The 27,448-nt window shown below is 34.0% G+C and overlaps 1 protein-coding gene across 3 annotated transcripts in view; it reads left to right on the top strand.

Annotated features, from left to right (window-relative positions):
* MAP3K7 (mitogen-activated protein kinase kinase kinase 7) overlaps positions 1-25,703 on the top strand; it is a 75,351-nt gene extending 49,648 nt beyond the window's left edge. Inside the window, exons 12-16 of one of the 3 annotated variants that reach the window (XM_024247790.3) lie at positions 3,183-3,247; positions 15,523-15,628; positions 19,976-20,037; positions 20,737-20,852; positions 22,609-25,703. In XM_024247790.3, the coding sequence (XP_024103558.1) occupies positions 3,183-3,247; positions 15,523-15,628; positions 19,976-20,037; positions 20,737-20,852; positions 22,609-22,789 (530 nt within the window). In that variant the 3' untranslated portion in view covers positions 22,790-25,703. 3 annotated transcript variants of the gene reach the window in all.
* The last annotated feature ends 1,745 nt before the right edge of the window (positions 25,704-27,448 follow it).

Raw genomic sequence — 27,448 nt, 5'->3', positions numbered from 1 at the left:
ATGTAAATTATTAAATATTTCCTCCAAACTACTGCAGCATCAATATGAAGAGGCAAAGAGAGAAAGAATTGAGTTTTTCTAGATCTGGTAAGTTCTTACCTAGCACAGATAGTGTCATTAGCAGATGTAAGCCTTTGATAGGGATCCTAGGGCTAAGGGGTGCTATACTAAGATGTGCTGTACTAGTTTCTGTGTATAGCCACCTCACTTTCAATAAAATTCTCTACTTGTGGCAAATTAAATAGGGAAGTTAATCTAACTTTATAATGAATATTTAGGTGGCCTTTCTGCCGTATTGTATACTCTACCAAGATCACTTTTTGTAATCTAAAAAATTCAACTCTAACCTAATAAAGCTGGTTTACTGGAAAGCAAATAAACCAGCTGACAGACCTTTCCAGTGAAAAGCCAGAATTTGTTGAAATTAGTAAAGAAATATGAAACTTTGGCAGCCTAAATTAGAACATATATTTTAAAATTACATGTTCAGTTTACCATGAAGCAGTAATGTAATGCTACTGTATCATGCTATGCATTTTTTTAAATGTGTATTTTACACATGAAGAGAATGGTGTCCCATAATTTGTAATATTCAAAACTTGTGATCTCAAAATTTCTAACATTTAGGTTAAGAGAATTCTCCAGGAAAATGTAGTGTTGATTCTTACATGAAGACAGTCTTTGGGAAGTTTTAAAGTAGAAAATAAGAGTAGTGTAAGTCAGGGAAAACTATGAGCTTAACTGATAAGAAAAATTACAGGAGTGTCTGTCTGGGACCTAAGCCAGCAGTCTCTGGAAGAACCCCGGGATAACTTTTAAATACCAGCTCAGGAAATCAGTTGTACTTAAAAGAGCAGCTTTTTTGAAGAGGGGCTCTGTCTTAATGACATTACTGTAAAAAGAATGGAACTGACCCCTAAGTTGCTTTCTATTTGCAGAGGGCAGGAGTGCAGATTTAGTATGCACTGGCAATGTGATGTATTCTTAGAAGTCATTCTAAAAAGTGAAATTTGTTCTCTATTATAAGACATGAACGTTCCAGAATTCATTACAGAATGAAATACTCAGGATAGCATATGCAGGCTTCAGATTCCTTGATCAGGCATCTGTTTACATCATGCTGTCCTCATTTCTACTACTTTTTCCATTTACACTACCATGTATAATATAGGTATGTACATATCAAAGGACCAAAAAAGGTAAAATGAGTGAATGTCTAAATTAGTATTCAGCTGCAAAAAACTTCAGAGTCAATTCAAATTTACTGAGAACACACCCAGTAATTTTCATTTGAAGTAATAGGAGGTTGATTTTTCTTACATTCATATTTCTAAATTATGACTTAAAATTTAATATTGGAGCAACAAGTATTTGTTGATTGCAATCCTGTTTTGCTTTGTCTGAACTATCTGCCAGATGGTTTCTGCCATGGTTGTGCTAATTAAAATGCATTGCCTAATACTGCTTGCTTTGATTCATGCAGTAGCTTAAAGATTTCTCATTTTATGGCATTTGTTAACTGTCAGCTCTTCTTTACTTCCTTAAAAGTTTTTACTTCCCTTTTCTCCTATCCTTCCACCTAAATTTAAGTTCAGTTTTTGTTGTTATTGCAATGGTGATGTAATGGTTTATAGACACATTTGTTGGGTGGTTCCTCAGATTCACAAATGTTGCTGTGTTGCTAATCTGAAAAGAGAATTCCAGACACTTTTACAAGCCTGTCTCATCACCGCTAATTTTAGAATGAGTGTGTTGAATGAAATGTGCCTAAAATTGCTTATTAGTCATGGTTGTGGGGATCCTTTTTGTCCTCGGGAAACAGGGGTAGTTGAAAGTATTCATAAAAGTAATCTAGTGGGTCTAATTCAATAAATGCACAGTTTTGTTGTTTTAGTTTGTAATGAAAAGTTGAAATTTTTGGAATAAAATGAAATTTGAAGTAAATGTGAATTCAGATTATGCAAAGAATTATAAAACATAGCTTAAAATGGAAAAAACTGATGATGTCTTACATTTGCAACAGGAGTTACAAATTTGAGTTTTTATATTCACTACACATATTATTCTATTAAACATTCTTATTCCATTGTAAGGTCCTTTTAGTTTATCTGCAGCATAATAATGGGGTCATGTGGGTTAAGGTGCTAAATGATATTGCTGATTGGTTTTAAAAGGATGTCTCTATGAAAGATTCTGGAAGTCTAAAATTTTAAGAATGAATTCTGTCTACTAATCGGCAAACTACAATTAGAGTGAGTACATGTTCTAAGTGTTGCCCACTAGTTGAGAAATTGCATAATACAGATTTCAGAGTCAAAAGAATTTTGAGTATTTTATCAGCTGTTACTCAGTATTTTGGTGTTTCCTTTTAGACAGCTGATCTCTCATGTTAGAAGATACTGCATAAACAGCCTTATTCCCGAATAAAAGTGCTGAGTGAAGCTATTGCTCAATTCATTGTTTTGCTGAGGGCTTATATGTGTAGAATTCTTTCATAAATTGATTTTTAATTAAATTAATTATAAGCATAGAAGTTTCTAAAGCAGAATTAACACAATAGCCCATTTCAACAAGCTGTATATTTGAGAACAGAGTGACAGTTATTAACATCCAGTAGGAAATTAAGAGTTATTGTTCACAAATAATAAATTACTAGATTCTGACAAAGACTAATGGGGATTAAGCGTGACTCAATATAACAAATTTAAGCCTAAGCATCTTTTAGGCCCTGAAATGAACAAGGTATTGCTGCCAGTTAAAGTCAGTTGTGTCTTACAACCTGCTAGCTGTCTTGCTGTAAAAACTGTAACGTAAGGCCCTTGAAATAGATGCCATCATCAGCCCCAGCCCCCAAGCATTCATCTATTTAAACACATGACAGAAGATGGTGGAAGAGAGTTCAGCAGCTATTCATGTGGTAGAAGTGGTTATTGTATTAGGACATACTCTGTTGTAGGCCAGCAACTTTTGAGTTAAAACACTGCAGCTGTTTCTCTTCCTTTCTTTACATCTCTCTTCTTTTTTTTTTTTTTTTTCTTAGCAATAAACTCACTTTTTTTCCCCCACAAACATTTTGTGTAGATCCAAGGAGCAACAAATTCCAACTTTCTGCTGTAGCAATTACACCCTTTTTGTCTGTTTGACTAGATTTTAGTATTTTACTTTCTTTCTTCTTTTTAAAGGCAACGGACAGCCAAGACGTAGATCCATCCAAGACTTGACTGTAACTGGAACAGAACCTGGTCAGGTAAGACAACATTCAAATTTTCTATCTTGGAAGAATACTAGGCAGAAATCAAGAATTAACTGTAATCTACTCTGCAAAATTAGTTTTATGAGTTGACCTAAAGTTGTGATAGAGAAATTCATTGCACCTGAACTTAAACACTTAGTGGGGGAAAAAAACATAGGTGCCATTGTTAATTTAACTTGAAAGATAGTTTATTAAAGTAGGTTTATTAAACTCCATGGAAAAGTAAATTGTTCATTAGCACTGTATATATGTTATATGGTTTTATGTATGTTTTAATAAGTATTCAATTTTATAATTTAACAATTTATCATTAAAATGTCCTTTAAAGTGAATCATTAGTATGTCTCCTTTTTACTAATAAGGGTAGTAAACATTTCCGCAATAAGTTGCTACTCCTCTAGGGCCACGTAGGGCATTGGCATGTTTAGAGAACTCTAACATCTTTTAACTTGGCATATCCACTGGATTAATATTTTTTTCAAATATCCTTAAGATAACATTTACTAAGCAAATGTGTAAACTCTCGAAAGGCTTCTATTCCAGTGGTTAAGATTTCATTGTTTATATTTCTGGATCCTCCTCTAAACTCTCCTTGTCTCTTTATCACTGCTGCTTTGCAGATGATGCAGACAGTGTTATAATTTAAGCCATTACTGATTAGTGCAGAGTTTTAACCCACCAGGTATATAAAAGTAGCTCAGTCATTGTTTTTTCTGTGTTACTGAGATTAATACACTTGACATATATAATTTATTATATACTATATTCTGTAAAATGAATGAAGATTAATTATAAGGTGTTTGTTTCCAGCTGTACAAGAATAAGTTTTATGAGAGCAGCATAAAAGTAATGAAATTAATAAAGTAATGAAATTATTACATATTAAGAAGTATTAAGTATTAAATTATTATTAAGTAATGAAATCATTACATCATGATCCATATTTTTGTAAAATTTTAGCATTTTTGTATTATAAACAATCTGATGTAGTTTATGATAATATGTATTAGTACTTGTCATCCTATAAAGGTATTTTATTATTATATCATTTTTATAATATACTTAAAATTTGGGAGATTATTTGTAGTCATTAATAAAAAAGCCTTTTATACCCATCAACTCAACCAACTTACCAAAAACCACTTCAAATATTTAAGTGGTGAATATCCTTGATCTTCATTTATATCTGGAAATATGTTTATTTCACAAGATGCTTATAAACACATATATAAATAAAATCTATATAGACACATTAATTTATTATGTTTTGTGATACTAGTGACTCTAAATCTTGATTTCATTATTTAATGATAGTTTTTTTTTCAGTGTATCTGTTTTTGTAAGACCCCAGAACTTTTGGCTGAAGTTTCCCATTTTCTCCCCCTCAGATACTTAAAAGTTTTAATCAGCCCATTTAGTAACAGATAGTTTGACGTCTGCTATTTGCTTTGATTCTTTGGAGGTTTGATGAGCTCAGCCTTTTAAACTCTGTTTACTATTGCCACTGATATTCCAGTTATGAGAACTTCTAGCCAAGTGTTTGACTAGGAATGAGAAGCTTGTCCTAAGACATGTCAGGAGCAGCTACTAGTTTGAAAGCTTTTCTGTAGACTCTAGAATAAAAGTGTTGCCATAATTCAGGACTGATCTTCCTACACCAAGTCTTGCTTATTTCTTCACAAGTTCCACATTATTTGAGGTTTTGGTTGTTACCCTTTTAATTCACAATACCTTCAGGTAGTAAAACGCTGGAACTGAGGCCAACTATGGGTGTGGGACAGTCATTTGTGGAATTGTCATAGACCACTCTGAAAGATTTGGGGTGAGAGAGAGTTTGATATGGCAGTAAAACCTGTTCTGAAACAGATGATATATGACCATTGTGTAGCCACATTTTAAAACTGATCCACTCTTTCAAAATTATTTGTGTTGTAACCTTAAAATGCCTAATGTTCAGCTTGGCATGAGAGTGGCAAATACTAATCCTAATGTACTATGAAAACATTTCTCCCAAAAAATGTAAGATAAGTGACCATTAAATCTTTTAAATTACTCACAAAGATGATATTCATTTGAGGAAGAAAAGTATTCACAATATGTGTTTTCAAAATTGGAAGGTGCCATCCTTTTTGAAATCTGGCTAAGCGTGATTCCATCTTGTAGAGGAAAGTAAACTTGTACTGTGGCTCTTGACTCAAAACATAATCTTAGTAAAACCACTTAGAATTTCCATCTGTAAACTAAAATTAAATTGGTTGTTTTTCTGCTGCCATCCATTTGAGAGGAAGAGTAAATGAAGCAAGCTTCTTAATTAAAAGTAATGATACAAGTATAGGTGTAAAAGGTTGCATTCTTACAACATACAACTCACTTTTAAACATGGTTTTTTCATTAATTCAGGAAGCTTTTTAAACACTCAATAGATGTGACTTCCTAGAAGCTTTGAAAAGATACTGAGAAAGAAAAAAGCAGTCCCTGACATCCAGGAACTGGTTTGACACTGTGGCCTCACTGTTGTTAGTAGCTAGCCTTATTCTCAACGGCTGGCTGTCACAGCTAGACCATGTTACTGTCTTATTGGATATAATCTCTCAGAATACCAACATCAGACAAGATAATGCTGAGACCGTGATAAAAGGAAACAAAACAAGACTACTTCAGAATGTTTTCTAAGCACAGACAAAAACAAGGTCACTGTGCCACCCACAAAATACCTAACATTGTCCTCTCCTAGCTATTAAGAGTGACTGCTGCTTCTTTACCAATTACAGCTTGGTCCTCACTCTGGACTGCCCTCCCTGTGGAACTGCCCTTGCTTTCTGACAGCAGCAATCTGGAACGAACCCCTCCTTCCTTAGAGTTTCCCCAAAATCACTCAACCAAAGCCTAAATCCTATAATACATTCTTTTTCTAAAACCCTCTTACTGAGACACCCCATGCTGCCCCATGGTAAGCATTCTCCTTCACTGCAATAAATATTAAACCCAACTCTTTCCACTATTGTTGTGTTCCTGGTGGTCTTTGGCTAGAGGGCTTTGACAATACCAATAAAGCCTAGTCTGCAAGGACCTCATTTGGAGAGATCAGACGTATGCCCAAATCAATTAGAAAACGAGAGTAATAACAGCTTCCATTTGTTGTGCACTGACTTTGTGCCAGATAGGCTCTTAGTATACATTATCAGAATGTTAATCCTGTTATCAGGATCTTAGTCCTGTGAAGTTGGTACTTTTTTACCTCATTTGCAGCCAGGTAAAGTGAGGATGAGAGAAACTGACCTAAGTCTCTTACTTCCTTATACTGCCAGTAATTCCTATAACCAGGTTTTGAATCCAGACCTGATTGCAAAGCACACAAACTCCATACTTTAATCATTCTAACTTGGATGTGAAACTAGATGTGATGCATGCCATTATAGCCATAGATCTCTTACATTTAGGTATTTTGGCTTCTAATAGTCTGCATTGTCATTAATTATTTAAATAGTTGTTAAGTGATGATGAATTGTAGCTGTACCATATCATTGAACAAGGTTAACCTATCTTGATAATAAATTTCTACCAATGACTGCAGAAATTTATGTTTTATACACCTGGATGAGCCATTCTGTGTTTCACTAAAACAATATACATTCTTATAAATGCCTGAATATCCCTTTTGGAATTGTATTCAGTATAGATCTATATTCAAGAATTCTCTTAGAGGGGGCCTGCAGTCAGTGAAAATTATGACTGCAAGATGATACAGTTAGATTATTTAGAGAAGTGGGCATATTACATTTCCATATGGACTTTATAATCTACTTTTACTAGTCAAATATGTGACTTTGGGCAAGTTCCTTAATTTCCCTGAGCTTCTGCACCCTTTTCTGCAAATAGGGACCATAACACCCACCTCCCAGAGTTCTTAACAGATGTGAAAGTACCAGGGCACACAGTAGATACTAATCCATGTTGTATGCCGGCCTCTCCACAGTGTGCCTCACCGGGCCCTTGATACCGCTTACTTGCTCTCATGATAGTGAGAAATAAAAAGAAAACAGCACTTGGAAAGGGAAAGAAGTAAAATCCACCAGATTTCTTTCTGTATCATAAGGAAACCTTGTGTCAAGGATCATGGAAAGTATTTGCTTTAAAGGTCTCTTACTGCATATTGAGTGATATTAATATACATTGTTATTATTTATTTAAGGGATGTGATTTATTATACTACTTTTGTCCGTCTTCATTTTGCACCTCCTTTTGTGTAAACAAATGTTCTGATAAACTCTAAATGAGAAACTTACGTAATAGTTTTGAATAATTCCTTCTTCATAGTATACCTTTCTATTGGAGAATAGACACGTTTCTTCTTTTTTTTTTCCAAGACACAGTCCCCACTGTCAGCCAGGCTGGAGTGCAGTAGTGTGATCTCGGCTCATTGCAACCTCTGCCTCCTGAGTTAAGTGATTCTTCCACCTCAGCCTCCCGAGTAGCTGGGATTACAGGCGTGTGCCACCACACCTGGCTAATTTTTGTTCTATTTTTAGTAGAGACAGGGTTTCACCATGTTGCCCAGGCTGGTCTCGAACTTCTGGCCTCAAGCAATCTGCCCGCCTCAGCCTCCCAAAGTGCTAGGATTACAGTTGTGAGCCACTACGCCTGGCCTCTGTTGGAGAATAGACACCTTTCTATTGTAGAAGACCATGTAAGAATAATAAAATTCTGAAATTTCCTTACGAAAAACTGTAGTGAAGCCAAAATTAGATCAAGCCTACAGACCTTTAGATTAGAAAGAATATTTTCAGTACAACCTTCATGTATAGATTTAATTATCTGTGACTACCATAATAAGTACCCATGTAAATCCACATTACCAACTTATACCCATTTTAAAAATATTTATATTATTGAGATGTTACTTTAGCAAGAATATCATATAAGTCATTTAATCTCTGTGTTTTGTGCTTGTATAATTTTAGCTACTAAGATTTCTGAGGGTATTAAATAGCTTTTAAATGTCAGTCTAAATAATAACACTGGGCTTAAATTCCTGACTTATGAAAATATTTTCCCAGTCTTTCAGGTAAGATATTAAAAGCTGAGCTTTATTTTTGTCTGTAAAATAACTTCCAATTCCCTTTTATAAATATAGGGATAAATTTCTGGTCAAAGGCCAATTCTGGTTCATGTCTACTGATGGTAATCTGCCCCTGCAGTTTAAATTTGGCTTAGTATTCTTTTGCTGCCTTAAATTGCTGTGTCACCTTTCTATACTCCTGTAACTTTCATATCCAATTCTTTTGGTAAGTCAAGTTTGCCTATATCTCTTAAACTTTGCAATTAATGTGGGGATAGAATAAGTAATTATAAATGTCTTAAAGGAAGGAGCAACTTAAATGAGTTTTAATAGTTTGAGAGCATTTGTGACCCTCAGAATTTTACCAGTGATTTTAAAAAATAACTACTGTAAAAACTTCTTCAGTAGTTGGTTACAAGCAGTAACATAAATTCAGCCACAGACTAGTTTGAGTTTTTTCGTTAATTGTCAGATGTTATGTGTTCCTCTTATTTATATTCCTTGTATTATTCACATATTCAAAAACTACAGTTATGCCTTGTTTTTAAATATTTCCTTAGTTTTTTTATACAAACATATTAGCATATTGTTATTTATTGAGATACACATTTCTTAAAATATAAGGATTTATTTATTAGTTTATGGATTTAAATCTAACTCTGTGCTGGTCTAAAGACAGTTTTGAAACTTGGGCTGAAAGTGCAAGCCTTGTATTTCTTAGTTTCATAGCTGTTGGAAATTACAAGTGGGACAAACAAGCATGCACAGAAGGTGCTAAGAGTTTCTTGGAAAGTAGAAGGTGAAAAGAAAGGTGTAGCAAAGAATCATTTTGCAAAAGATTTAAGCTTAAGGAGTACTATAAAATTCCTATTAGATCCAACTTATTTGTTTTAATATTGCAAATGTTCAGTGACCTCTTTTTTAAATATACTAAATCCATTCTCATTTTAAAAACCTAATTATTACTTCTACTGTATCTTGTTGATTTCTCACAACTGATACTGATTCTCATATGTCACAAACATGTGTTTCTCTTTTTAAAATGTGTGTTAGCATTACACTGACTCTGAAACCCTGGTCTGCCACCACTTTGAAGGAAAAATGCTTTTGATTTATAATAGCAGTTATAACTATGGGCAAATTCATGTACTTGTTTTCAGTCAAAGAAAGTTAAAAAGACTCAGGAATAATTTCATAATGTCTATACTTGCTTTATCAAGGGTAAAAGTATCCTAAAATTAAGAGTTAAACATTTCATCACTGGTTTTCTTTGGTGTATGTCGTTGTTATTCTTATATACTAAAGGTAAATAAGCTTAAGCACCAATCTTGTATCTGAGTGCCAATAGCTTGTGTTCTCATTTTATTCAAGGAGTATCTATTATGTGTTTATTATATATTCAGCAATTTCCCAGATCCTGGGAAGTACAATATAAAAAGTACACATGGCCTCTGCCTTTAAGAGGTTATAATACTTTTGAAGAGGAGTAAAACTTTGAGAGTACTATAATTTCAGGCACAAGTTGAAGTAGGAACTGACTATACAGCCAAAATTCAAAGAAGAAAAAAATCTCGTGTGAAGACATTTCATGTACATCATTTCATTTAATTTTTATAACCTTATAGATAGATAATACTGTCCTTATTTTCCTATTGAGTCTTAGAGGTTAAATAAGTTACCCAAAGCTGTACTAGTTAGAAATGGCAGAGCACAGTCAAACTCTGGGCTGTCTTGTCTCCAACACCCAACTTCTTACTGCTACTACTTTTTCTCATTCACACTTCATCGATGAGAAACCCAAGTCTCAGAGAGGCTGAGTTACTTACACAAGTTCACACAGCTATAAGTGGCAGAATGGAGACATAACCCCAGGTCTCCAAAGTATTAGACTGAAACATGTGAAGTTGCTGAGTTTTCAACTACAAAAACACCAGTTTTATCTGGTTCAGTTTTGTACATGCCCTGGGCACTACACCGTATTATCTTTAGGTGAATATGAGGTCAGGATTAAAAACTGCAAGGGAAACAGGGGCATGAGGAATTTTAAGAGGAGAGAAAATCCAGATGGGCAAGGTAAACCTGCTGATGGAGAGTCATGAATGCCAGAGTGAGAATTTCAGCACTGATTCAGTAACAATCAGTAAACGAACATTTTGCCTGCAGTACACTGTTAGGCACTCCATGTCCTCAAACACAAGATCTGGCCTTGTACACAACCAACCAGAGAAGTGGCAAGAATCACCACATAATGTAGAAGAAAACCTGAGCTGGGCCTTACAGGGTGGGGAAGGATTAACAAGGAGAAGAAAAGAACAGAATGAGCAATCTTATATGGAGTTAAAAATTGGTTATGGTGTAGAAAAGCTTTTTGGAATTTCTGAAGCAATTTCAGTGGGTACCCAAAATGAAAGTCATATTTCATCAGTTTTTCTTCAAAGTTAATTTATGATTTTTTTCTCTGAAATTGTTAAGAAAGTACCTTTCACTAAAAGTATAATTAGATTGTTTGTAACACAAAGGATAAATGCTTGAGGGAATGGGTACCCCATTTTTCATGATGTGATTATTATGCATTGCATGCCTGTGTCAAAACATCTCGTGTAGCCCATAAATATGTACCTACTGTGTACCCACAAAAATTAAAAATTATTTAAAAAAAGAAAAAAGAAATGAGAGGAAAACAAAGTACCTCTCACTGTTTATTATCCTGAATCCACTGTGGCTTTTCAAGACCTAAAATCATAGAATTTTAGCACTATATGGAACACTTCTCATCACATTCTTAACCCAGCTCCAACCCCTCTCCAGATAAAGAGAGGTTGAAGTGATCTAAAGCAGACATTACAGCATAATTAGAACTCATATACGATGGATTCTACTCAAAGGTACTTTTGTATTGCATTTCATTTTACTTGTTGCAGTCTTGAATTTGAGTGTTTGTATATATGTTGAAGCTAGATATAAGATTCTTCATGAAATTATTTTATGTTTTATTTTCTATAACTCCATGTTCTTTTTTAAGTCTCTTCTTTGGTACTCAGTAACACATCAAGAAAAAAAGGGTGCTTTTTAAAAAATCCTTATGAAACCCATTTTAGTTTCTGTGTCCTATGAAAGGCTTTAATATATGAAATATTAATATGTAGACAAGAATGTATATAATGTATAAGTTATGAAAATAATAAAATGAACACTTGTGAACCCACCACCCAGCTTAAGGAATGGAACATTAGCAATCCCAGTGGAGGTTGTTCCCTGTGTGTTCCTCGCCTGTGGCCTTCCCTGTCATTTCCCCACCAACCCTCAGTGCCACGTTCTGTCATATATCCTGTTTCCAGATATCATAAATACCTTTTATCTGATTAAGAAATCCTCTTCCCACTGGGCACAGGGGCTCACACCTGTAATCCCGGCATGTTAGGAGGCTGAGGCAGGAGGATCACTTGAGCCCAGGAGTTCAAGACCAGCGTGCACAACATGGGCAAGACCCCGTCTCTACACAAATATTTTTTTAAAATTAGCTATGCATGGTGCTGTGAGCATGTGGTTCCAGCTACTCAGGAGGCTGAGGTGGGAGGATTACTTGAGTCCAGGAGGTCAAGGCTGCAGTGAGCTGTGTTGGTGCCATTGCACACCAGCCTGGGCAACAGAACAAGACCCTGTCTCAAAAAAAAAAAAAAGAAAGAGAGAGAGAGAGAAAGAAAGAAAGAAAATTCTCTTCTCATACATGAAATTTAAGTTTGTTAAATGTATTTTTTATAAGTAGATGTTAAATGTTGTCAAATGCTTTTTCTGCATCTGTTGAGGTTTTGTCCTTTAATCTGTTGATGTGATTAATTTTATTAATGGAATTTCCTAATGTCAGATGAGTGGCCTTTGCAGTCATTTGCAAAGTTGGATAAACTAAACTTTTTAAATGGTTTTTATTGCTTCTACACTGCCACATTATATTTGCTAATATAATTTTTAGAAATTTTGACTTTTGTGTCTATTTTTATTTTTATTTTATTTTTTGTTTTTATTTTTTTGGAAGTGAGATTCAGTTGTAACTTTCTTTCTCACACTGTCCTTACATATTGATTTTTACTGCCTTCACAGAATGGGTCAGAAGGTTTCTTGTTTCTTTGTTTAGGATAATTTAAGATTGGAAAAATCCTTATCTTGAATGTTTGGTAGAACTTACCTGTAAAACCCTCCTCTGTGCTTGGTATTTTCTATAATGTATAGGAATTTTTGAAACTTTTTTTTAAAGAATGTGTTCATTTTTATAGTATTGTCTCCGATTTCAAAATACTATCTTTTACTATTTTTCATTTTGGGAGGCAAATTCTTTTTTTTAACTAAGTTAGATCTCTAGCTTATAAATTGTCAGTGTTTCTGGTTTTTTCATATATATATTTAGAATTAAATATTTTCCTCTAAATGCTCTTTTAGTCACATCCCCAAGTATTAGCATGATTCACATTAAAAGTCAGTTCAAGTATTTTCTAAAGTCCCTTTTGTTTTCTTCTTTGACCAATGAGTTATTTAGAAGTGTTTTTCAAAACAAAAGATTTTTAAAGGTTTTGAAATCAGTATAAAAAGTAATTAAATTATGATACTGAAATTTTTTTTAACTTTGAGATTTGCTTTATAGCTTAGTACATAATCAGTTTTCATCAGTGTCCCATGAATGCTTAAAAAGAATGTGTATTCTTCATTTGCTAGGCGTAAAGTCACTTATGTTTAGATTAAGCTTGTTTTTTATGGAGTTCAAGTTTTACTCTGTGTGTGTTTTGTTTTGTTTTTTGGTCTCCTTTTATATAATTTACAGAAGAATATTAAAATATATTACTGTGGGGCTGGGCACAGTTGCTCACACCTGTAATCCCAGCACTCTGGGAGGCCAAGGTGGGGGGATTTCCTGAAGCCATTAGGTTAGCCTGGGCAACATAACGAGATCCCATCTCTACAAAAAGTTTAAAAATTAGCCAAGTGCAATATCATGTAACTGTAGTCCCAGCTACTCAGGAGGCTAAGGCAAGAGGATCACTTGAGCCCAGGAGTTTGAGGATACATCCTTGAGCTTTTTTACTTTATCTGTTTATATGTACAGCATATAAATTTTGAATTGTTGGCCAGGCACAGTAGCTTATACCTGCAATCCCAGAGCTTTGGGAAACTGTGGAGGGAGGATCACTTGAGGCCAAGAGGTTGGGACTAGCCTGGGAACGTAGCAAGACCCTGGCTCTACAAAATATTTTAAAATTAGCTGGGCATAGTTGTGTGTGCCTGTAGTCCCAGCTAGTCAGGAGGCTGAGATGGGAGGATTGCTTGAGCCCAGGAGTTTGAGGGTACAGTGAGCTATGATGGTACCACTGCACTCCGGCCTGGGCAACAGAGCAAGACCCTGTCTTTAAAAACAAATCTCACTGTGATGGTGGATATGTCCTTTTTCCTTGCAGTTTTTTTGATTTATCTATTTGTATGTACAGCATATAAATTTTGAATCGTTGGCCAGGCACAGTGGCTTATGCCTGTAATCCCAGCACTTTGGGAGACTGAGGCAAGAGGGTCACTTGGGGCCAGGAGGTTGAGAGAAGCCTGGTCAACATAGTAAGACCCATTTCTACAAAAAAAAATTAGTTTTTAAAAAATAAATTTTGAATTGTTGTATTCTGAATTGAACCACTTATATTATCTCCTTCTCTAGTAATTTTTTGGACCCTAAAATATATTCTCTCTGATATTATTATAGGTACCTTATTTGGGGTAGGTTTTGCCTGGTTTTCTTTTTTTATCCTTTAACTTTCTGTTTTCTTTGTCTCTGTAAATTAGATATGTCTCTTATAAATAGCATTTAATTCATCCTGACAATCTGATTTTTTTTTAAATATCTTAACTGGAGAGTAATTCATTTACATTTGTTGTGGTTACTGATAAGTTTGCTCTCTTATTTTATGTTTTCTCTTATTTCTCTTTCTTTTCTTCCAAGTTTTGAGTTGAATAAATTTATTTTTCATTTTATTATTTTCTTTCTGGTTTGGGAGTTATATATTAATTACTACTTTTAGTAAATACCTTTGAATTTTTAACGTTCATGCCCAACCTAGTAAAGATCTGTACCCTCATCCTGAACAATATTTAAAACAAGGAGTTTTAAATCAGTGCTCTTCGTGCTTATGCTATTGTTATTATAATTTTAGTGCCATCTTGCTTGTTTGATAATTCTATAAATTCACTGTTTCTGTCACTGAATGTTTTCAGTGTGTAGATTTATTTCCCTGTTTATCACTATTCCTTATTGCATCTTGATCCTTCTATCAAGTAAAATTTTTCTTCTTCCAAAAATACATGCTTGATAAACTTATGTGGTAAGAATGTATGGAAGGTAAACTCAGTTTTTGCCCATCTAAGAATGTTATTTTGGCCTCTATCTTCAAATTTTGTTGGCTAGACAATTCTAGACTGGCAGTTATTCTTCAGTACTTTGAAGATATTGTTCTACTTTCTTCTGGCTGCTTTTTCTGTCTCCTGTTGATTGTTTCCTAGAATTTGAATGTATACGTTCCATGTTGAACTCAATTTGTGAGCTTCCTCCTATTTCTTATGCTGGGGATTTGTTGTGGTTGGAATTTCTTGTAACCTGCATCCAATCTGGAAATTTTTTGTGGATTCACAGTTAATACATTTCTCCCTTCCACCCAGAGCCACTAACCCAAGAGAGACAAATTTGTTTCCTGTCTGCTTTTGTAGGACAGATTTTTTTTTTTCCTAGTTGGGTGACCTTCTCTCCGAGAGTGAAGCCTTTGCTGAGTTTTAGCTTTAAGCAGAGGTTTCTCCAGTCTTACTTCCATCCTACAAAGGCCCAAGGCTTTATGGTCCATTCCTCTGAGTGCAGCAGCCTGTGAAAACAGTAGCTCTAGGCCATTGGTGTTTAGTTGAAATTCCCAGGGCTGTCAGCTTAAGCACTTGCTAGTTTCCTGATCTTGTTTTGTTTCTAATCTCAGAGTATTTCTTAGTTTCTTGCAAGCTCATCAGTTTTTAATAGGTATCATGCGTGAGTGAATATAAATTTTTACATATATATAAGAGAGGATTTATTTTGTTGTTTACAAGAGTTTTTTGGGGATCTCTAAGTCTCTTCTTGCCTTTTAATGGAAACGTTTTCTTGTCATTTTTTTTAAATCAAAAAATCACATTTTGTTTCTCCTGTGACTTCTTCCTGTAGGTGAGCAGTAGGTCATCCAGTCCCAGTGTCAGAATGATTACTACCTCAGGACCAACCTCAGAAAAGCCAACTCGAAGTCATCCGTGGACCCCTGATGATTCCACAGGTGACCAATCTGTTTCTTCATACTTATGAAGTTGAATCAGTCATGTTTATGTTCATTTGGCCATATCATTACTCTAATGTTTACAAAGGCAGGCATTATACTGTTGTTTAGATTTTTATATTAAATAAACTATTTAGCAATACATGTTAAAATACCATTTTGAATACAGAGACAGAGACTGCCGTGCCTTCTGTATTTTTTTAAATCCAGATACTAAACATGTATTTTAAAGATCGTCTGTTTGGGGTTTTTTTCCAGTTGCAAGGCATATTGAATTCTTGATACTTCAGCCTGTGGTTTTCCTACTAGATTCATCCTACTAGATGATAGTAGTAAAGTCATTATTTTTTCAGTAACCAAAATCGGAGAATGGTAAAAATCATCCTCATCATCTTCATCTCAATCTTTTAAGGACACAAGATGTCATGTACCTTAAGTTGAAAAAAATTCTGACCATTGACCTTTTGAATTGTTTTTAACTGATAAGAGACACCATTTTCAGTTATACAAATATTCTGTTAGACCTTTAGAAACCTGTGAAGAGTTATTAAAGCTCCCCAACATGAATAACTAACTGATCACAATATTGGTATTAATGTCTACCTGCCTAAAGGTAGTGATGGCATCGTTTCATTATGGGCAAACAGGAAATGATGTGCCATAGTAGAATTAACTTTTCCCTAACTTTAAGAGAATACCTTGATACATGCTTTTAAGTGTACTTATGAATTTTTTATTTATATTATATTAAGTCATGAAGGGAAAGATGATCTCTTAGCCCTTGGAAAATTAAAGCATTTGATATTTTATATAAGATCGACTATGTTATTAATAGTAACAATTAGATTGAAGTTTAAAAGCCAGCTTTCTGTCTTTACAAACTAAAATACAACTCAAGTATTTATAGTTATCTGATGTGGTTTGGTCAAGTTTATAATTTAATTTAAAAAATTAACTGGGTGGTTTTTCTCTGTGTCATGTAAGATAGAACTATGTTTAGCCAGGGTGTACTCTCTAGTTTTAGTAAGTTTAAATTTAGTGGTGGCAAAAACTCCTGTTTCACCCCTAGCACAGCCCAACCTAGGACTGTCCAGAGCATTCACCACTATGCAACACATGTATAGAATTCCTTATAGACTTGCTCCTCCCAGTGGTAGACAGGGAAATGCTCTTGCCCAATTTTATCATTAACATTCAGGTGATAGCAGCTCTTTTTGATTTCTGAACCCCCTGGCAAGGGAGTACGCTCTCTGACATTACAGCATTTGCCTGAGTCTGGTACTCAACTCAGCAGAGCCTCCTGTCTTCAGTCTACACTAATCTGTATATGCCAGTCAATAGTGTGGCAGATTGTGACTTCATGGGGGTAAAATAAAAAATGTTTAAGGCTCTCTCTCACATAACTGCTACATTTCGGCTTCATATGTTGCTTCTACCTTCCAACTCCCGTCCCATTGTTTTCTTTTTCTGTACCTAGAAACACTACAAAATACCAATTGCTAGAAATAATTTGCAATATCAGCTGAATTTTGTCTTTGCCTTGAAATATATTGCAAATGTGTGGCTATAATTTTGAATACATTTTAAAAATGGATGCTCTGGTTTAAGTTTATAATTAATTCAGCTTTGCAGTATTTGTAAGAAAAATATTGATAACCAAGCTAATAGAATAAATTAGGGAACAGATAGGTAAAGTCTTTTTCTTTGAAGGCCCACTGACCAAGGAAAAAATTAAAGAGTGTAAACGTAAATTAAAGCGACCTAATTAAATTTTTTAAATTTGAGAGGTTTTTGTATATTTTCAGAGAAAGCTAAAGAGCATAACAATTTAATAATCATAGCCGATAATAAGCGCTCTTCAGTTCCTATTTATAATATAATGGGTATTTAGAAAGACACACATACTGAGAGGATCTAGTGAGAGAGAGATCTAGACGCAGTAGAGGGAGCCGCAGAGGGGGAACTCACTAAAGAATTTTCACCTGTGCTTAGTACTTTGCAAAGATGTATTAATATAAAGTATAAGACATGGCCCATTCCTTGCAGTCTGGTTAGAGTCATAATACTGACACATTAAAAATAAACTTATACTATATAATAACTTACTAAATTTATAGTACAAGCTGAGTGTTTTGATAGTTCTAAGAGAAATCAATTAAACAAGACCTGGCATAGTCTCTGACCTTTTCATAAAATGATGAGACTTTTCTTTAGTCATAAAGCAGAAAGGAGAAGGCAACATTCCACTGAAGGGAATGCATACTCAAAGAATATGAGATAGTAACAAGTGTTGTGTTTGAGGGGTCAGAAAAGAGAGTTTGCCTAATTTAACCAAACCGACACGAGCCTTGACATTCAGGAGAAGCAATTAGATTTGATTAGCAATTGAAACATACACACACACACGCAAAAAACTTTCATTAAATAATCTTCCGATCTTTGACCAACTATTGCCAGTAGAGACTGGAAGTTCAATTTCAATTTAGTTTAAAAGTGAGAAAGTGAAATCCCACTTCTTTGTTTTAGAGAGAATATGAAATTCAGTGAAGGACCTTAAGTTCCCTACCATAGAAGGGCTTTAATTATTTGAATAACACAATCCTTGGACTTTTTTTCCACTCCCAGAATACCATGCAACATTGATGTATTATACTTAATTCTAAAATACATATCAGATACAGGGTGCTGATATAATGAGATATATAATGTATCAGTGATTTAAGAAAGAATAATAGGAATGGAAATCTTAAATTGAAACTTTTTCAAGACACTGAAGTTTTTCTAGTAAATCAGGAGGAAATCAGTCATTTTTAATCAGTTTTAGTTTTGTGGAAAGCAGTGTTTATGTGGGAGCGTAGTTTGAAACTACTGTTGGGGTGGGAGGAGAGTTGGTCAGAGAAATAACAAATTAAGTATATTTCTTGTTTAGCCACTTCAGAAAAACACACATTTATGTTAGTACTGTGTATGAGCCTTAAGGGTAAGCGCCTTAAGTCTCTACTGTTTTTCTGTATTGCCCTCCAATATTTAATAAACATTACTTTTTCAATATGAAATTCATACTATACTATTTTAAATTGTTCTTTCTAATTCTCCATTTAGTATGAATAATAACGATAACTACCGTCATGTGTTGAGTGCTTAATATACACCAGCATTTGCATGGTGTTCCTCACATGCATTGTCTTATTTGGTCTGATTTCACTAATTAGCTTTTGGAGTTTCTTGCGAGCACGTTCTCAGTGGCTTTAAAAAAACAAAAACAAAAACAAAAGCAAAAAAAAAAAACACCTGGAATGTCAGTTGACAATAAATTAGAAGATTACTGAGCCAGCAACCCTTCTTGAGTTTTTTTGGATTGCATACAGTGCATCTGCCGTCTTCCTGACTTGCCTTTATCCACACCACTCCTTCAAGGAGTTATTCGTCAGAAAAAGGCTGAACAGCTCACTCATTTAGCTCATTTTTTCTCTACTAACAGTGGGAAAGCAACTACTTCTGAAATAGAAAAGTCTGTATTGCTTCAGAGTTATTCTGCTTACTTCTGGAACTGTTCTACATAACCATTAATATTGAGAAGAGACTGTCCCCCGCATCTCAGTCAAGTTGTATGGCAGTTTTACCTCTTTTGAAATATAAACAAAAGCATTCTATTCAAATAATTTTATAAAATTGACTGGTTGTTTGAATTAATCAACTTAACTGTTTTCGGCATGACATTGAGCCACAGCTTTCAACCTCATTTTGGTTCCTTACTGTTCGTATTTGTAATATACTCTCATCACCAACATCTCGTTTTCTGCAGTGATTCTTACTGGGAAGGGCAGGATGAGTGGTAGAGGTCACATTATAATCTATGTAAATTGAAAATGATCCTCTGGAAGAGAATGTGTCTCTGCTTTCTCCCTTTCCCTGTTAAGGAACATTGGTTAGCAGAGTTGACATAGCCTTCTATAAAATAAACTTAACATGATAAAGAAAAGAGATGGGGAGTTTGATTAAATAGGGTCAATTAAGACTGAATTTAAAATATAAAGGTCTCATATCACTGTTTTTGTTTTTAATTAACTAAGAGCTTAGAAGCTCTAATATATTGTGTTCTATTCAGTTTATAGCCAACTTAAATTATAGGTATGAGAATATGATTGCATTCTAATATCTGGTAATTGAATATCCTTTTTTTAACCTTTAGAGTTCAGAAATAGACTCTTCAATTACCAATAGCCATAACTTTTAATTTACATATTATTTACTTTAGGGTAAAAAAGCATTTCATTCTTGCTTTCTTGCTGTTCGTTTATAATTATTTGTGACAGAAAATCAATAAAATACATGCTTGAATTCCAGATACCAATGGATCAGATAACTCCATCCCAATGGCTTATCTTACACTGGATCACCAACTACAGGTAAAGGAGTACTTTCTTATTGAAAGTTGACTTTTTTCTTCTTAGAGAGTTTAAGCTGACAATTGTGTTGCTACCTGTCATTGTATAGTCACTCCTTAATTTATCCTTTCAGTTGGCCCCCTTAAACTTTTTAGAATCAAATCAAAATAAACAATTCTTTTGGTTAAGTTAATCAAACTTTAAATTGGCAGAATCATACTCTTATCTTTTCAGTCATCTTAAAATCCTCCAGTATCTTTCTTTAGTACTGCTAAGCATTACATTTTCACTCTTTAATTTTAGTGTATTAAAACAAAACTCATAAGCTTATTTCTATTTAATACATTTGTAATACATTCTCATGTTCATAGTGACTGAAAATGTAAATAATATACTTCAGTGCCCCCTCATGAGTATGAGGGCTATAAACATCATTTAGTTTGATCCTGTCTGCAACCTGAAATGTCATACCAGAGACTACAACTCCAACAATCATGATTCTCTGTAACAGACTGTTAAAACAGCAAGAGTAAATTTAAATGCTGAGTTAACTCTGACAAAAGGACACTGAGATTTTCTAGGGCATGGTTTAACACTTATTTTTAAAAGATCATTGCTTTAGTGCTATAAAAATATATCACAGTCTCTGTCTTAACTCTCATCTTAGCTAGATATTGAAATTTGATTTAATTATGTTTTAACATTCCTGATTATTTTCAGCCTCTAGCACCGTGCCCAAACTCCAAAGAATCTATGGCAGTGTTTGAACAGCATTGTAAAATGGCACAAGAATATATGAAAGTTCAAACAGAAATTGCATTGTTATTACAGAGAAAGTAAGTTATTTTTTATGAATAAAAATAAAAATACATTAGTATTTTGAGTTTAAAATATAAGGTTCAATGAAAATGTAGTTTTTAGAATTAGTCATTAAGTATACTTTCAACTTGTTTAAGCTTTAAGCACCCTTTTACTAAAAATTTTTTATGCGAAACTCAATCCTTTTGGCTATCATATTAGTGCTATGGAAAATAAACTGGTGCTTTATACCCATTGTTTTATGTTCTCAGAGCTGTTTTGATTTACTATTATAAAGATTTATTGTTTTCTTGTAGATAGATAAAATAATTTGATTTACTAACATTCAGTTGTGCCTTATCTTAGAAACATTTTTGTAGATACATTTTTTCCAGGTGTATGTTTAGAATTGGATTACTTATTAAAAGACTGTATTTCATAACTGTTTTTCTGAGGAGTTATAGAAACTGCCTTACTCCCTTTTTAAAGAAACCCAGTCTAATTTCCTTACTACTACATTCACAGTTCTTAAATATGTATGTATCTTCAGTTTTCTTAAGCATGACCTTCATGAAATTTTATACATAGGAAACTGAATTATTGGTGGTAACTAAAATGAAGTGTTAAGGAAAAAATTTTGGCAACTTTATATATGTATGATAATAGGATTCCCTTCATTAATTTTAATCTAAATAAATGAAAGGTTTTTTTTCTGAATTTGTGAAAAGCTTTCTGTATGTACCTCAAAAAAAAGAGAGAAAAAATTGTTTTATCACAATTTATTGATACAGTGATTTAAATGGAACCAACCTGGTATTTGAAAGGTAAGCCTAAATAGGAAATTAAATACTACAGTCTGGAAATCGTAGAAGTAATTATCAAACTGCTGGCACTTCATGTTGAAAAAGCTTGATTTCTTATTTCACGTATTTAACCTATACTTTTGCCATACTTTAATCATTTGAAAGAAGAATTCTATGCTGGAAAAAACAAATGGTGGATTAGGGTGTTGGCTGTGAAAACTATGACAGTTTTAATCAATTTTAAATACTTTCAGAAGTAGTATTAGGTAGTTATTTTGCTTGAGGACTTTTTATTAATTATTCATTTATATCCAGTAACCTCACTTTAGGAAATGCCTAAAGATGCATCTTTTTCGGGAATACTTAATAGTTCCCAAATAAAAGGGACTTAAATAAGTTTATCAGACTATAAAAGAATGAAGGTCTTTCCTGAACATGCTTGCAAATGTAAGTGTTTTAAAAGAAATGGTACTTTGTCATTTTTCTCACTGCTTTAAAATGGGAAAAAGCTTTAAATTGGATAGTATTTATTTTAATTAGATTGCAAATTTTCTATTAGCTTACCACTCTCTGCTATAGTTAAGTAGGATTGTGACTTCAGAATGTGAATGAGTATAAAAGTAGAATGTGAAGGATAAAAACTTCATGATATTTTCCCATAGCCAGATAGAACCCTTCCCAGACTTTTTTCATCCTTCCTACACAAAAAAAGGATAGAAAATGAAATTTTCTGAAACTTTTATTTTACCATTTTATCTGCTTCACTAATTATCCAAGTACGGTTACTTAATAAAAGGATTATGATATTTGTATGATTACACTAGAAGTAGATGAGAGTTCCACCCCGGCCCATAATTATATTTGATTAGTGTACCTAGGATGCAAAATGATAAACCAAGAATAAAAATTCTCATTAATTGAGCTTCCATCATCAGCTAGTAAGGTATGAATTTTTCCATCATGTGTAATATTATGTGGTATTTGTTTGTAGGCAAGAACTAGTTGCAGAACTGGACCAGGATGAAAAGGACCAGCAAAATACATCTCGCCTGGTACAGGAACATAAAAAGCTTTTAGATGAAAACAAAAGCCTTTCTACCTACTACCAGCAATGCAAAAAACAACTAGAGGTCATCAGAAGTCAGCAGCAGAAACGACAAGGCACTTCATGATTCTCTGGGACCGTTACATTTTGAAATATGCAAAGAAAGACTTTTTTTTAAGGAAAGGAAAACCTAATAATGACGATTCATGAGTGTTAGCTTTTTGGCGTGTTCTGAATGCCAGCTGCCTATATTTGCTGCATTTGTTTCATTGTTTATTTTCCTTTTCTCATGGTGGACATACAATTTTACTGTTTCATTGCATAACATGGTAGCATCTGTGACTTGAATGAGCAGCATTTTGCAACTTCAAAACAGATGCAGTGAACTGTGGCTGTATATGCATGCTCATTGTGTGAAGCCTAGCCTAACAGAACAGGAGGTATCAAACTAGCTGCTATGTGCAAACATCGTCCATTTTTTCATATTAGAGGTGGAACCTCAAGAATGACTTTATTCTTGTATCTCATCTCAAAATATTAACAATTTTTTTCCCAAAAGATGGTGTATACCAAGTTAAAGACAGGGTATTATAAATTTAGAGTGATTGGTGGTATATTACGGAAATACGGAACCTTTAGGGATAGTTCAGTGTAAGGGCTTTGATGCCAGCATCCTTGGATCAGTACTGAACTCAGTTCCATCCGTAAAATATGTGAAGGTAAGTGGCAGCTGCTGTATTTAATGAAAGCAGTTTTACCGGATTTTGTTAGACTAAAATTTGATTGTGATACATTGAACAAAATGGAACTCATTTTTTTTTAAGGAGTAAAGATTTTTAATTCTGTGATTGTGTGTATGTGTGTTGAAACTGTAAAGCTTTTATGACTCTAATATTAATCTCTTAAATGAAATTAAAAGGCAAAAGAACATGATTGAGCTTAAATGATCATTTCTTCCTGCAGTGATTCTTGGATTGTTTTCTCATGTATTTGAAAAAAAAAATGAAGAAAAATAATGGAAAATGGAAGTAATTACTTCAGCTAAAAAAGGCTTGGGCTTAGATTTCTTTTTATGATACCAAATGAGAAATAAACCAGGCAAATCAGAAGGAAGTTAAAGGAGTAAATATAAATTCAACAAGTATCCTAATTATCCTGTATATTGGAATATTTGATTTTCCTTACAATCCCGTTCTAGAATGCCTGCCGCCTTTCAACACTTTTAAGAGAATTTCAACACTTATAGAGTATTTATATTGTTAGCAGTAATTTTGCTACCAAAACCTTCAGAATAACTTTAATAATAAAATGACCTTGAAAATAAAAACAAACTATATTTTTTCAGTTGGTGTTAAAATAAGTCACATTTTGATACCAATACAAGATGTCTTTTAAATAAGGATGTCATCAATCTGATTTTTATAGCATTAATGTTTTATGAAGAAAAAGTTCAAAATGAAAGCATTAATTGCTGTGATTATTAGAATTCTATATGACTGTATTGTAGTTTTTGCTCTATTTCAGATAAGCAAGATCTAAGAAGTTATCAAAACTATTCTTTAAAATGCTAAAGCAGGTAACTTTTTCTTCCATTATTTTTTCCTCCTACCACTGAGTTTTATAATGAATTCCTTGTGTATACAAGCAATACAGGTGAAGGACAGTTTGTACTAAACTGTTATTTTTAGCTTCTTCAAAAGCTATTTTAGAAAGCTTCCTGGAAATAAATGTCTTCTATCATTTAATTTAAATAAAAGGAGTGTTATTGTTCCCGAATTTGATTACCTAGCTGAAACAGATATTGGGTTCGGCATAGTAATAGTAAAATAAAATTGGCAGAGAAAATAACTGTAGACTAGGATAAAGCATGACTCCTCCATAGCATTGTTCCTTGTATGTACGTCTGTCACTCCACTGAAAGGGACCTAGTCACTTTAAAGAGGCCTTTTATCTCAGAGCACGAGATATCCAAGCGTGAATGCTAAGGCTTGATGTTTCCATTAGGATTCAGCATTCGAGATTTCAGATTTTATTTATAGTCATTGATGTGTTTTGCTGTATCATAACACATTTAAAAGGAAATTTTATTATGGTTTTTACATGTAGTCATTTCATAAAAATATCCAAATAGGTAAATGGAAGAAAATAGTAGATTTTAGTCATGGTACCAAATTCAAGAGGCTGTTGAACAGTTGCTTGTTTGTTTACAGTAAGTTCCTTGGGATTTTCAGTACTGTAGTTGCCCTGGACATTGAGTACAGTTCAGCCTTACTCTGTTTTTAAGTAGTTGTGTTGTCAATTTCATGCTTTTAAGTCCTGATGATCCCTGGAGATGGGAGAAAAAGATACCAGGGATAATTAAAATCCACAGCCAGTTTCATCAGTTTCCTCATCCATCCTGCAAATAAAAATGTTAACAAGGAGCCAAACTTATTCGTTCTGGTTTTACAATTTATTTTGACCATTTTTTGGGTGGAAATTGCAAACAGCCAAGCAAGTGGCTGGAATGCCCCAGTCTAAGAAATTCAAAAACAATCACTGGGTAAGCCCTAATTACATTTTACTCTTGCCTCCAGGGAAAGAAAGCAAGCTTTTATCTAATCTAGAGGGAAGTATTCGTGAGCAATAAAAATCACTTTTTTGAGTTGAATAATAATCAGTTAAGAATATTTACCGTATAGCAACACAACATATAAAGATTTGTTAAAAGTTGTTTACAAATGTTTGACTATTTTTGCTGAAGTATTTTAGAGTATTGAATGTCTTCTCTCTTCAAGTTTCTTTCATGTTCCTAATTTCAGCTCCTGTAGCCAGAGATCACAGGTCTTCCCTGTGAAACTTTGGTTTCTTTCTATAAATGTGTGTGGTTTTCAGCCCTCAACTCCTGTCTTCAAATGGTAGTAAGTTCTACTTCTGCTTCTGTCATTCAGAACATTATATGTCAAATGATGTAATGCAGAAATTCTTGTGCATATTTGTAACTGAAGGAAGCTTTTTAGATTTATTTTTGTTTTTAATAAAATTCAGATTCCTATTCTAAACTGGTACATAAAAGTGGTGAATGACTTGTATCAGCAAATGAGCTGCGAAGTGTTCTGCTTTAGCACCATGTTTACCTTACACAGAACCTAGTAAAAACTGAAATGTCACTTTGGTACGATAATCATGGTTTTTAAGAGGCTGGGTAATTGGCCAGTTAACACATCATCTCTTGCATTTCAAAGTTTTGTGTTAAATGGAGCTCTTCACAATTTCATGAGTCCTAATTTGTATGAAGCACAACACGTCATACATCGCTAAGTGATTCTTCTCATCAGAAAGCTGATTTCTTTTAGAGTATTTCTAAGTTAAATTAGGTATTTCATTCCTTTATCAACCTGCTGGCTTTCCAACCTAAACATATGCACACATTCTTATAAACTCTACCTTCATTTTAGTAAATCCATCCATTCATTTGCTCATTTTTTTAATAAATATTTGTTTATCATATATTATAAACTGCACTGCTATTACCAATACTAAGTTACATGTCCATTTCAGTCACACAGTAGTTAGATGGTATTCCCATCTTACAGATGGGAAAATAGGCTCCTAAAGGTTAAGCCTTCTGTCTGAGTCTGCTTTTCCATCATCATCTGTTTCAGGCAGAATCTCATGCATGGGGACACTGTGGCCACTATTAGTCCATGATGCAAAGAAGAGCATAGGAAAAATCTTAGATTGAATGGCAAACAAAGGAATAGAACAAGATAACTTATAACTAGAAGATGCAGGGGCTTTGTGACCGCTCTATAGATAGCAACAAAGCCAACATTGAGACCCACCCCCACGTCTTTTAAAACCCAAGTCTATGATCTGAACAACTTTGCCATGCTGTAATTTTAAATGCTCTCCAAATTCTGAGGTGATTTAGCTTTCACACTGACTTATGTAGCAGGTGGGAGATCTGCATTGTTTTAAATTGAGATATAATTAATATATGATAAACTGCACCCAATTTTTTAAAATGCAGATATCCTACCTGCCAAATAAGTCAATGTGAAAGCTAAATCACCTGAGAATTTGGTGAGCATTTAAGTAAAAGTGTGCTGCTTACAGAGTTTTGACTTACATATTCACTTGTGAAACCACCCCAGCAGTCAACATCCTCAGTATGTCTATCCCTCCCAAAAGTACCCTCCTGCCCCTTGCAGTTGAGCCCTTCTCTCACCCCAGTCCCCAGACAACCACTGATCTTCTTTCTAACAATATAGATTAGTTTGCATTTTCTACAATTTTACATAAATCCTAAAATATGTACACTTTACTTCTTAAGCCTTTTCCCCCACTTGAATAGTTTTTATAATTCCTTTGAGAGGAATTTTAAGTTTTCTGTTGTTTTTCTTTTCTTTATTTTTTTAAGTTGCAGCTGCTTTCTGCTTGCTCAAAATCCCAGGAAAGACTAGGTCAGTTGTTATGCCACAGAACAATTTGCAAAACAATATTTTCAGTAACAGTGAAGATAGTCTTTGTAAAAATGTTTGACAGTATCTCATACAGATGCTGTCAGTGGTCCTTCCTGATATGGTGGTGCACGCAGAAATAATATTTGCATTGGCAGATCATGTAACGCTTAACACCAGGCCCTATGCTCCTTTTCCATCCATGACTAGACACTGGTCTTGGCGGTTCCGACACCCCCTGCCATGCAGTTCCACCAAAACAGAACTTCAGTTTAAATGACCTGTCCATCAGTTACTTTAGGCAGCCTTTAAATCAGTAGCTTCTATGTTATGCATAACTTGAG

Source organism: Pongo abelii, chromosome 5, assembly GCF_028885655.2.
Source record: "Pongo abelii isolate AG06213 chromosome 5, NHGRI_mPonAbe1-v2.0_pri, whole genome shotgun sequence".
Taxonomy (NCBI): domain Eukaryota; kingdom Metazoa; phylum Chordata; class Mammalia; order Primates; family Hominidae; genus Pongo; species Pongo abelii.
This window is presented reverse-complemented; position numbering and strand designations above follow the sequence as displayed.